The sequence below is a fragment of the Leopardus geoffroyi genome, chromosome E2, assembly GCF_018350155.1.
Source record: "Leopardus geoffroyi isolate Oge1 chromosome E2, O.geoffroyi_Oge1_pat1.0, whole genome shotgun sequence".
Classification (NCBI taxonomy): Eukaryota; Metazoa; Chordata; class Mammalia; order Carnivora; family Felidae; genus Leopardus; species Leopardus geoffroyi.
Genome location: NC_059335.1, coordinates 15,496,104 through 15,508,704, shown reverse-complemented (window position 1 = coordinate 15,508,704; position 12,601 = coordinate 15,496,104). Strand labels below are relative to the sequence as shown.

The window sequence follows — 12,601 nt, the reverse complement described above, 5'->3', positions numbered from 1 at the left end:
GGTACTTCGTATATTTCTTATGTTTCTTTTATTCCTGATTTTAGTTTTAATGAGACCATTTGTGTCCCAGAAAACATTTTTACTTTATTACCTTTATTGTGACAAACCCTGAGGCAGCTCCTACTGTATACCACACAATGTTACAGGGGCTTTAAAAAAATCAACTAATTTAATCACGACAGAAACTTAAAGACTGTTATTTTATTGTGAAAAACATTATAGATGGAGGTAAACCCTCTGGGGGAGCCCCTTCCCCGTCTCACTGTCCCTCTTAGGCAGGGGACCCGTAGCACATACTGCTGGGGGACATCTGCTCTGTGAGCTATGCATTTGTTGAGGTACATAAATACGCGCTCCTAGAAACAGACTCTTCTTTCGAGTATGTGGTTTTTTTTCTTTTACCTAAGTGTGTCATGCTTGACATATTTTTAAGTTGACGTACAAAAAAAAAGCGCAGATCATACATGTGTAGGGTGATGAATTGTGATAAGCTGAATGTGTCTACGTGACAGTCACGAAGTCAAGAAACAGAACATTCCCATCCTGCACGAGCCCCCTGCATAAGCCCCAACCCAGCACCTACCTCCTGAAACTTACCAGCAGCCTAATTTCTAGCAGGGTAGTTTTGCCTAGTTTTGAGCTGTTGATAAATGGAATGATTTATTGTGTCTGACTTCTTTTATTTAGTCCTGTTTTCGTGATGCTTTCATGTTATACCTGGTTGTAGTTTATTCCTTTTTGTTACCGTATTACCGTATAGTCTTCCTTGTGTGACTATTCCATGATGTATTGATCAATTTCCCCGTAATGGACAGCTGAGAGGCTTCTGGCTTGGGGCTATTGTGACTCAGGCTACTGTGAACATTCTAGCACCTGTCTTTTGCTGAACGTTAAAGGGTGCAGTTCTGTAGATAGATACCCAGGAGTGGAATAAATGGGTCAGAGTAATTAATATGCTTCTGCCAAACCTAGGATGTTAGTCAATTCAACCAAAGTTCTCTTAGAAGTATATTTTTACTCCTTTCTTTTTTTCACTAAAAGAAGTCACCATGGACTTTTTTTTTTTCATGCCAGAACATTTAGACAAGCACAGAGCTCATTCTGTTTAGCTTTTCCATTACGTGATATACCGTATGCTCTCAGGCCCTCTCTCTCTCTCTTCCTCTCCCTACCTCTTTACCACCCCCCGCCCCCCCCCTCCCCCCAGTCTCAAGCAGTGCCGTCCATGATGTGCTGTCTGTCTGTCAGCCTGTCTCCCTAGTATCTGCGAGGTGATGTAACTCTGTTGGCGGAGTCTAGCTTGTGGTGTCTCCACACACCTCCCCCTCCCCCAGAAGTCTCAGGGAGGGAGATCAGTAAAGCCCCTCCCCCCCCCCCCCACCGCAGTAGCGCAACTCTCAAGACCTGCAGGGATGGTTAAAACCAACAATAACACCATCAACCACAAAGGAAAAGACTTCTGAAGCAAACCACAAAAACTCATAAGGCAGAAAAAGGATGCATTTGATAACATCCAAATAACTATTTCTCTTAATGAAGGCACCATGGGACAAATATCCGATAAGATGGCAGAGTGGGACAACGTACTTAGAATGTCTAAAATCAAGGGGAGGGGCACCTGGGTGGCTCAGTGGGTTAGGTGTCTGATGTCGGCTTGGGTCATGATTTCACAGTTTGTGAGTTCAAGCTGTGTGTCAGGCTCTTTACTGACAGCTCAGAGCCTGCTTCAGATCCTCTGTCTCTCTCTGTCTCTGCCCCTACCTCACTCACGTGCATGTGTTCTCTCTCTCTCTCTCTTTTTTTTTTTTTCAATGTTTATTTATTTTTGGGACAGAGAGAGACAGAGCATGAACGGGGGAGGGGCAGAGAGAGAGGGAGACACAGAATCGGAAACAGGCTCCAGGCTCTGAGCCATCAGCCCAGAGCCTGACGCGGGGCTCGAACTCGCGGACCGCGAGATCGTGACCTGGCTGAAGTCGGTCGCTTAACCGACTGCGCCACCCAGGCGCCCCTCTCTCTCTGTCTTAAATATAAATAAACATTGGGGCGCCTGGGAGGCTCAGTCGGTTAAGTGACTGACTTCGGGCTCAGGTCACAATCTCACAGTTCCTGGGTTTCGAGCCCCACATCCAGCCCCTCATTGGGCTCTGTGCTGACAGCTCGGAGCCTGGAGCCTGCTTCTGATTCTGTGTCTCCCTGTCTCTTGGCCCCTCCCCTGCTCGCACTCTATCTCTGTCTCTCTCTCAAAAATAAACAAACACTAAAAAAAAAATTCAAATATAAATAAACATTAAAGAAATAAAAAAAATCAATGGGAAATTAATCCTTAGAATGTGAAAGTCGCAGCTGCAAATCAGCAAGAGAAACAGCGGCTCTGATAGAAAAATGGGCCAAGAGTGTGAGCAAGTGTGAGCAAACCCAACTCTGACAAGCACCTGAGAAGATGCTAGAAATTCTTGGTAACTGACCAAGGAAGTGCAAATTAAAACAACGGTGAGTCACCCTATTGGTCTGGCAAGATTGGAAGTTGAGGACAGTCTCCAGGGAGCTCTGCAAAGCCCCCACAGCCACAGAACAGGTGTCCGTAGAGCTGCATGGGTAGGTCTTAAAACACAGCATGATGACTGACAAAAAAAAAAAAAAAAAAGAAACACTATTAATATCTTATGATATAATGCACAATGACACAGAATAATTTTGTTATACATACAATTCTAAGGAAAAGCTTAATATTTAACATACCATGTATGTATAATAAGCATATAATTATATCGGACTGTGTAATTACATTAGCCCAAATATATAATTATGTAATTATGCATCATGTAATTCAAGAATATGGTACAAACTTATGTGCTATATATGACGATGGTATTAACATTTCAATATTTAACTATTTAACACATAACAACATATACACATTAACATTTTATGTGTAATTTGAGCTGTAAGGTATTTTTTGAAATATTTATTTATTTTTGAGAGAGAGAGAGAGAGAGAGAGAGAGAGAGACAGAGATAGAATGTGAGCTGGGGAGGGGCAGAGAGAGAGGGAGACACAGAATCCGAAGCAGGCTCCAGGCTCTGAGCTGTCAGCACAGAGCCCGACGCGGGGCTCGAACTCACAAACCACGAAATCATGACCTGAGCTAAAGTCGGACGCTCAACTGACTGAGCCACCCAGGCGCCCCCAAGGTATTGTTTTGTAGAACTTAATAGATACCATTACATGTTAACAATAATTTTAGTATTATCAATAAGTTACCTGTATCAGTAAGTTACTATGTCATAGGCTCTAAAAGGTTCCCCCCCCTTTTTTTTTCCTAAAAGGTTTCCTCATGGGATCTTCCCCATGACCCCCAGTTGTGGGAACTATTCCAAATTCGCCCAAATGACAGATGAGGAAACTGAAGCCCAGCGCCACAAAGGTGCGTGACTGACAGGAGGCCCAGGTGGGTATGATGTCCTGCACTGGGGCTCCAGGCCCCACAGCTGCCTGTTTTAGGGAGCTGCAGAGCCCCTCCGCCCGAGCTCCCTGGAGCCTATGGGGACCGGGAGGAGCCAGTGCCCCCTCCAGGCCCTGGTGGGCCAGAAGCAAGAAAGAGCTGGTTACCCCAAGTCTCCCCTATTTACAAAGCCCAGGAGCTCAGCTGCATGAAGGGATGGCCCATCTAGTGGCCCTCAGCGGCTCAGGCTGCCCCTGGGGAGGGAGGTTAGAACTTGGGAGTGGTGTGGGTTGGGGGTGCTGGGCCCCACCCTGGGGATTTGGGTTTTTATTGTAATCAGGAGATTTTATGCAGCTATCAAGACAACAAAGTGGGACGGTTAAGAACCCTAGCTCTGGGTTCAGACCCTTTGCTCTGCCTCTGTGTGACCTTGGGCAAGTCGCTCCACCTCTCTGCGCTCAGCTTGTCTCATCTGTAAAATGGGCACCACAAGTTACTGACTTCACAAGATTGTTGTGCGAGCTACATCATTCATTCCAGTCGTGTCCTTAAAATTATTCATGGTGAGGACCATGCATTTTGACTTCCTCCTCTAAATGATGGGAACAACAGCAGGATTGGTGTGAGAACCAAATGAGATGCAGTGAAAATATCTTAGTTTGGGGTCTGAAATACAACAGGCCCACGAAAGACACCTCCTATGGCAATTATTCCTGCCTCAAAAGATTTTATCACGATGATGATGATGTCGGCAACACTTCCATAACATTTACTGTGCACTGGTACTAAGTGCTGTAAACACATTATCTCATTTACTCCTTACAAAAGCCCTGTGAGGTCCGTATTATTAATATTCTCCTTACCAGTTGGGGAAACCGAGGCGCCGAGCTGCGGTGTGACTTGTCCAAGGACACATAAGGGAGTGGCGAGACTGGGATTCGGATCCAGACTGTCTAGCTCAGTGCTTTTTTAAGCATGGTGCTTTTTAAAGTCGGGAGACCTGGTGTGAATACCGGCTCCGCTGTAGGACATATAGCAGCGGCTTCCCAGCTCAGAGCCTCAGTTTTCTCTCTGTGAAATGGGAGAATGACAGCATCTTCCTTACCAGGGAGGTGGAGAGAGGGCAGCTACTTTCCAGACTCTCCCGCTACAACCCCCCACCCCACCCACGCGTACCTCCGGCCGAGGTTTGGGGTCTGCGGGTGGGGCTCCGGTGAGGGGGCGTGGCCTTGGACGTCCTGGCCCAATGGGAACCGGGAGGGGGCGGGGACCTCCTCCCAGCTCTGTCCAGCACGCGAGTCCTCCTCGCAGTTCCATCTACCTCGCGGGTGCCCCAGAGGTCTCCGACCCCAGCCCACCCCCAGCCCACCCGCCCAGCCTGCGGCCCCCTCTTCCTATTCCCCGATCTCAGCCCGCGCCCCTCGGGCCTCGACATCATGGGTGACGGAGGAGAGGGCGAGGATGAGGTCCAGTTTCTGCGGACAGTGAGTATCTCTGTGCTAGGGGTCTCTGGGGTCATCTCTCCGGTCCCTCTGAGTGTCTCTTTGTCTCCGGGTGTCTCTGTCCTGATTGCTCGTAGTCTCTGAGTCTCGCGATCTATTCCTCTGTCCCTTGGGTGACTGTCACTCTGTCTTTCTCCTTTTTTTTGTCCCTCAGTCTCGCTCACCTTTCTCACCATAGAGAATTAGAAGAATTTGGGACTGCAGAATGGGGAGGGGGATCTTCGGCCATCCTCTCTTCTGACATTAGCTATTTGTCCCAGAGAAGAGGGGCCGCTGAGACAACCCCCCCCCCCACCACCCTGGAAGCCAGCACTTGGGGAAGGTGGTTCTAATTCCTGAGCTTAATTTAGCTGTTCCCCTGCCCTGCCCCCCTCCCCCCCCCCATCTAGGCCTAATTCTCTTCTTGCTGCAGACTCTGACCTAATTTAAATTCTTGGGAAGGGGGCTGGGGTGGGCTGGGGCATCTAATTCCTTTGAACTCCCAGCCCTTGAGGGTCTCCTGGGGTTCCCTTGGGTTCCAGGTCTTTCTTCCCTCCTCCCTTTTGGTAGGAGGGCCAAATATGGCTGCTAATGGTCTCTGGGTAGTGTCTCTCCCTATTCATCTCTTTGGGTTGTCTCTGTGTCTCCGTCTCTCCATCTCTGCCTTCCTGTCTCTCTCTGTCTCTGTCTCTGTCTCTTTGTTCTTTAGCTTTAGGCTCTCTGCATTTCATTCTGCCTCTCTAGCTCTGTCTCTCCTGGCATCTCTGATCCCCGGCTGGGGGGCAGGGATGGGAATTGGAACAACAGGTGTCCCTCCCAGAATAGCTGGCTTTTCTGGGGACTGGGCAGGGGACAGGGAGAGGATAGGGGGGAGGGCCTGTCTATCTCAGAGTCCTTTCCACTTCTCCCTCCCGGTGGCTCAGCTGGGTGTGGGGCTGTGAGTATGGTGGGGGGGGGATGATGTTCTCTCTTCTGGGCCAGGTCTGCTGACCCTGCACTAGCCCCTCTCCTCCTCCTCCCAGGCCCTGGGAAATGCTGACACAGCATTCCAGGCCCCAGAATAGGACCCTGATGAGCTGGGTCCGGTTTCCTGGGAGGGAGGACCGGACAGCTGGGGCTGGTAGTGAAGGATAGGGACAGCTGGACATTCGGCCACGGGAGGAGGCCTAGCTTCACCCTAGACTCTTGCCCCAGCTCTAGCCCCTTAGCAGACACCATGGGTTGGGCTCACCCCTCCTCCCTGGTCCTAATAAGACCATGGCCATGGCCATGAGCCCTTAAGCAGCCACTCTGCGTCAGGTCCCATGCCCAGGGCCTCGGCCTCCTGAGATATCTAATTATATCCTCGGCTGCCCTATCTTCTGAGGTAGGGCCCTATCTTTATCTCACTGGGAGATTTGAGGGAAACCAAGGCCTGAGTGGTAGAATCACTTGCCCAAGGTCAAGGCCAGGAAGTGTCATCTCTGGGTGCCTCTGGGAGCCCGCCTTCCTGCTTTCCCAAGAAGAGAACTGAGCTCAGACTTGCCAGGTTAGCCTGTGCTGGGTTCTGGAGGTCTGGCCCCGGCATCTCTTGTCCCCAGACTGGGTCCGTTTTCGTGAACTTTACTGAGATCACGTGGCTTTTCCCTCAAACACTTTGGACCACATCCCACCAGTCAGAAATACATTTTATATTGTCACCTACTACGTGCAGATGCACACATATTTTAAAAATCCAACTTCACCGAGGTATAATCGATACCGATGAATTGTGCCCATTTTAGGCGTCCCAATTCCGTGAGTTTCGACAAACTTTACACACCCATGTAACCACCGTCCTAATCGAGACATAGAACCTTTCCTTCACCCCGGAAAGTTCCCTCTTTTCCATTAGTCACTTCTGGCTTTCATATACAATAGATGCTGTTTTGCCTCCGCTGCTTTTGCCCAGCGCATTTTTGACATTTATCCACGCGGCGCACATCGAGAGCTCATTTCTCTTTGTTGCGGAGGGGCATCACACTGTGTGAATATGCCACAATTTGTCTATCGGTTTACCTGCCGATGGACATTTGGGTTGCCTCTAATTCGTGCTATTAGGGACAAATGGGGTGCATTCACACACACCTATGTTTAACTGGGACGAGTGTCCTAAAACGTAGGTAGCCCTTGGAACCGCGGGGCATGTTGCTATGTGCTGTTTTTGCTCTGCTTTATTTCACCTTTTGAGCACGGGGGCACGGCCCCCAAAATGGTTTCATTTCCCCTTCGTGGGTGGCGACCTCTAGCCGTGCGAGGCTGGGGTGTCTCAAAGCACGGCCCACGTCAGAGCCTGCTGAGGGCTGGTAATGGTCCCTGTTCCCCCGTCCACCCCAGATCCACAGAATCATGCTCTTAGTGTCGGGCGGGAAACTAAGGCAGGAAGGAAGCTGCATTTGTAACCAGGCCACCTTCCTTCATTCTGCTGCGGGAGAAAGTTAGAGAATCTTGATGTACTGAGTAGGCTTCCAGTCTCTGGGTTACATGCTGGCTTTGCCATTGGCCTGCTTCCTAACTTCGGGCAAGTGATTTTCATGTTTCTCTCTGAGCCTCAGTTTCCTAATCTGGAAAGTGGGGACGAAAATAGGTACCATAAGGACTCAAGGGATCCATGCAAAATGTCTCCGAGCTCATCTCCTCCCGCTTCCTTGCTCGTGCTGCCGCCGCCATCCCGTCTCCCTTTCTATTCCTCAGCGCCCTCAGCGCCCTCCAGCCACAGGCCTTTTGCACAGGCTGCCCCCTCTTCCTGGAACGTTCTTCCCCCAGAGATGAGCAGGCCTGATTTCTTCTTGTTATTTGGACCAGGCTCAGCTCAAATGTCACCTCCTTGGAGAGGCTGTCACTTTACCCCCTCACTGATGTCACACACCCCTACCCCCAAAGCCACTCTCCTACATCACCCTGGGTAATTTCTTTTCCATAACACTTATCACTGACATTCAAATTATTCACCTGTTTATTGCCTCTCCCCCACAAGGATGTCAGCTCTGTGAGGACAGGGACTTTGTCTGCTTCACTCGCTGCTCTGTGTCCAGTCTAGATCAGTGCCTGGCAGGAGCGGACGTTTAATGAGCGTCTGTCAAAGGAATGTAAAAGCCGGGAGCGTAAGGCCTCGCAGACAGTAAGTGTTTAATAAGTGCAAGCTCTATATCCCTGTGCACACGCGAGTGCCCAGCGCGTGCCAGGATGTGGGGGTTGGAGACTAAAGGGCAGAGCAGTTATGGGGCCTCCTGCCGACACATCAAACGTCTCCTTCCTTCCCGGCTGAGGGCAGACGGAGGGCTGTGCGTGTGCTTCGAAGCCCAGGACTGGGGCACGTTTGTGTGAGATACCGGATGGAAGGGCTGGAGGCCGTGTGGCCTCGGGGGGGGGGGGGGACGCCTAACGCCCTGGAAGCCGTTTCCTCGGCTGTAAAAGGAAACAACCGCTGCCTGACTCAGCGGTGAAGAGCCGGAGTCTCTATCATTCTCGACTGTCTGAAAAGCGTCGGCCACTCCTCCGCGTACATTTATATCAGTGCTAAGTGTAGATACGGGCAACTTTACTAACACGTGAAGAGGTGGCCTAGTGTTCTAACAGTGTGACACAGAGAGCTGGGATCAAATCCCAGCTATGCTGTGTGACAGCGGTGTGACCTCTGGGTCCCAGTTTCTACGGGTTTCCGTTCTGGTCACCTCCGAGGGTCGCCGTGGGGATTCCGCGATGAGTTCGTATGCATTAAGTTCTTGGAAGGGGACCCAGCCCATCGAAAATGCTTTATTTTACTTACAACTTCAGCTTATAATCTCGAAAGCACTTCAAACTTCGAGAAAAGCTGCAAGGTTACTTCAAAGAACCCCCACGTGGCCTGAAGTCATTTCTCCCACAGGTTAAGATTTGGCACCCTTGATTTCTCTCCCCCTCCCTCTCTCGGTCTACACTTCACTTCCCCCCTCAACTCTTTGGGGATAAGTTGCGGACGCGGCACCCTTCACTCCTAAAGTACTTCAGTGTCTGTTTCCGAAGAAGCAAGGGCAGTCGTACAAAACCGCAGCACGGTTATCAACGTCAGGAAGTGTAGCATTGCTCTGATGCCATTATCTGTCGCCGTCCTACCTCGGCGTTTACTGGAGATGACATCGGGTCCATTGCGGCATGTCCCCGCCCACCCTAGATCCAGTCTGGGCTCTGGAGCTGCATTCACGTACCATTAGGAAGAACTCCTCGGGGGCGCCTCGGGGGCTCAGTCAGTTGAGCGTCCAACTCTTGATGGCGGCTCAGGGCGTGATCCCAGGGTCGTAGGATCAAGCCCCGTGTGGGGCTCCGCACTGAGCTTGGAGCCTGCTCGGGATTCTCTCTCTCTCTCTCTCTCTCTCTGCTCTCTCTAAAATAAAATTTAAAAAAGGGAAAGACAAGAAAGCACTCCTTAAATGATAGCCATTACTGAAACAATACACAAAAGAGAAATTAGAGAAGGCTGAGCTTAAAAGCCATTGAACTTGGGGTGCTCATAGTTTCCACCCCCAGTGGCTCACCTCGGGGGCCCTACTGGAGCCAGCTGAATTGGGGTTCAAATCCCAGCCCGTCCCCTTATCAGCCATGTGGCCTTGGAAAGCTGTGCCCCCTCCTTGAGCCTTAGTTTCCCCATTTTAAAATAGAGATGACACTCGTGCCTGTCTCGTGGGGCGTGAGAAGTGTGTGGAGCCCTGGGCACAGGCTCCTGTGTGATGACTTGTGAGGTGGGTGTTATCAGTCGCCACCTGTCCCGTGAGGAGAGGGGCAGGGTGATGGCGCGGTGTCCGCGGGGCCCTGACCCCGAGCTCTGCCCGCAGGACGACGAAGTGGTCCTGCAATGCAGCGCCACGGTGCTCAAGGAACAGCTCAAGCTCTGCCTGGCGGCCGAGGGCTTTGGCAACCGCCTCTGCTTCCTGGAGCCCACCAGCAATGCCCAGGTGTGTGTGGGAGTGTGGGGGTCTGTGGGGGCAGAGGCCAGGGTCCAAAGAAGAGGGGTGTGGGTCTGAAGAGAGGGTGCTGCTAGGAGAGAAAACGGAGAGGGGCTGGGAGGGAAAAGGGGCTGAAGGTTCCAGGCAGGTGGGAGGGGAGGTCTGAGGAGGGAGAGCAGGGGGCCTGAGGGAAGAGGGAGGGTGGCTGGGGCATGGAGGGCCCTGAGTTCAAGGAAGAGGGGATCTGAAGGTGGCTGCTGATGAGAGAGAAAATGGGGAGGGGAGTGAAAAGGAAAGAGGGCCAGAGATCTGAGGCAGGTAGGGGTGGAGAAGCAGGGGCTCGGGAGTCTCAGGAGGCAGGTGTCTAAGGGGGCAGAGAGCCTTGGATCCAAAGCCAAAGGCCCTGGAGGGCTGGGGGACACTAGCAGGGGACTGGGGGGCCGAGTGGGAAGGGCGTTAGAGGCTGAGACTGGAGGGAGCCTGGGTCTGAGGGCGAGGTGGACTCAGGGTCTGAGAGAAGAGGTGACCTGGGGGGTGAGGGCAGGGACTGGGAGAGGGAAGGGACGTGGAGTCAGATCGCGGAGGAGGCCAAGGGTCTGAGCGGGTTAGAGAGTCTTGGGTCCAAGGGGGAGGGTGTCTGGGAGTCAGGGGATTGGGTGGAAGACTGGGGAGGGAGGAGAAAGGTTGGATGTGATTTGGAAGCAGGGTTCACGGGCGGGCGTGTGAGGGAGAAGGCAGGAGTTGGGAGCGTCTGCTGGTGACAGCAGGAGATTGGAGGGGGGGGGATCTCCTTTGGGATTGCAGAAATTTGGGTTATCTGCAGGGGGAGGCATGTCCCGTGGCATTGGAACAGGTGCAGCGTGTCTGAGAGAGGGCTGAGGCTCGCTTTGGGATTAGGTGGGGGGTGGGAAGCTTCCGTGAGGCTCGGCTAGGGTTTAGGTGTTTGAGGGAAGGAGGCATGTCTTCTGTGATGCCGGTGTCCGCGGGGGTGGCAGGGTGCAGGGGCTCCTCCGGGGACCGGGGCCAGGTCTGGGTCTCCAAGGGGTGTGGGTATTCAGACCGGCGCTCAGGGGCCTTCGCGCCCCCCACTCACATTCCCTCCCCCCCCACCGCAGAACGTGCCCCCCGATCTGGCCATCTGTTGCTTCGTCCTGGAGCAGTCTCTGTCGGTCCGGGCCCTGCAGGAGATGCTGGCCAACACGGTGGAGGCTGGCGTGGAGGTGAGGCTCCCGGCCTGGCGGGGCGCAGTGGCAGGGCTGGGTGGGAAGCCACGGGGGTCGCTCACCGCCTGCTCTTCTTCCTCTCTCTGCCCCGCCCCTCACAGGCCCTCAATTTGGATAAGTGGGTAGGTCTGGCCTTGGGTGTCACCTGCCTCTTCCCCCTCTCCTGGCCCCAGGCCCTGCTCTTGGGCCCACGTCCTGCACACAGGGGCTGGGGGTCTCCCCCACCCCAGCTGTCAGGGGCTGTGGAGCCCAGACAGGCCAGCCAGGAAGGAAGGAAGGGGGTGGGGGCTTCTGAGCCCCCCCCCCCCGACCCGTTCCCCCGCCTGCTCCTTTGTCCTCTTTCCCATCCTTCCCTCTGCCCCTGATCCCAGCTCTTCTCTGCATGGGACCTCTCCTCTCACCTGCCCCCTGCCCCAAGTGTGGGTCCCTTCCACTCCAGGAGTGGGTCTGCCATGTGATCAGGGGGCCCCATCACATGGTGCCCTCCGAGCATGGGCATGTGAGAGCCAGGATGGGAGGCATGACGCCATCGAGTGACCGGGTGTATATCCGATGTACCCACCCCGGGAGGGGCCCGGGCTCCTTGTGCTTCGGTGTGTGTGGCGGCGCAGGGCGGGGTCCCTATGGGGATGTTCAAATATTTAACACCTGGTAGGACTACCCAGGTGCACATGGGCTGCCGCTCAGCTGTCTTATGAAAGGTTACGGCGAAAGGGGCCGAGGTCCACGGAATACGAGTTAGGGGGAACTCCCAGGAGACCAACCGGAAGAGCGGTTCGGCCTCCCTGAGGGACTCTGGGGCCTGCTCAACAGGATGAAGGAGGCAGGGAGGACAGAGTGGGCTTTGGGAACTAGAAAACACCCTACCCACAGGCTTCTCAGAGACACAGCCCCTACTTCCATGAATGGGGAAACCGAGGCCAAGAATCTGTTGAGGGTCTGAGCTAAGGCTTTCTCGTGTCCGGGCGAGCATGATATTTTATGGGGAGCGTATTGCCACGTAGAATAGGCCGGATGCCTGGGGGGGGAGGGGGGCTCTGGTCTCACTCTGTGCCCTCTCTCAACCTCCTGCCCCCTGCAGTCGTCCCAGGGTGGGGGACACAGGACACTCCTGTACGGCCATGCCATCCTGCTCCGGCACACGCACAGCGGCATGGTGAGTGTGAGAGCGAGGGGGCGAGGGCAGGGGCGGGGCGAGGGCAGGGGCGGGGCGAGGGCCGGGAGGAGGCTGACTCCCCTCTGCGATCCTAGTACCTGAGCTGTCTTACCACCTCGCGCTCCATGACTGACAAGCTGGCCTTCGACGTGGGACTCCAGGAAGATGCCACAGGTGTGGGGCTGGAGCGGGGAGGGCGGCGACGGGGCCGCCGCGGCCAGGGGCCGCGGTGGGGAAGGTGCAGGACGGCGGGGGGTGGCAGGCCCGGCGGGGGCAGGGACGGGGGCGGCGAGGGAGACTCGGACCAGCATGGGGGGACCCGAGGCAGAGAGTGTGAGGGCGGGAGGCAGAGAGGG

General features: G+C 53.7%; 1 protein-coding gene across 5 annotated transcripts in view; it reads left to right on the top strand.

Annotated features, from left to right (window-relative positions):
* Positions 1-4,764: 4,764 nt before the first annotated feature.
* RYR1 (ryanodine receptor 1) overlaps positions 4,765-12,601 on the top strand; it is a 119,170-nt gene continuing 111,333 nt past the window's right edge. The window contains exons 1-6 of one of the 5 annotated variants that reach the window (XM_045442451.1): positions 4,765-4,929; positions 9,756-9,875; positions 10,982-11,086; positions 11,191-11,211; positions 12,171-12,245; positions 12,341-12,419. In XM_045442451.1, the coding sequence (XP_045298407.1) occupies positions 4,882-4,929; positions 9,756-9,875; positions 10,982-11,086; positions 11,191-11,211; positions 12,171-12,245; positions 12,341-12,419 (448 nt within the window). In that variant the 5' untranslated portion in view covers positions 4,765-4,881. The remainder of the gene's footprint in view (positions 4,930-9,755; positions 9,876-10,981; positions 11,087-11,190; positions 11,212-12,170; positions 12,246-12,340; positions 12,420-12,601) is intronic. The other 4 variants (XM_045442447.1, XM_045442448.1, XM_045442449.1 and 1 more) reach the window with 4 other exon arrangements.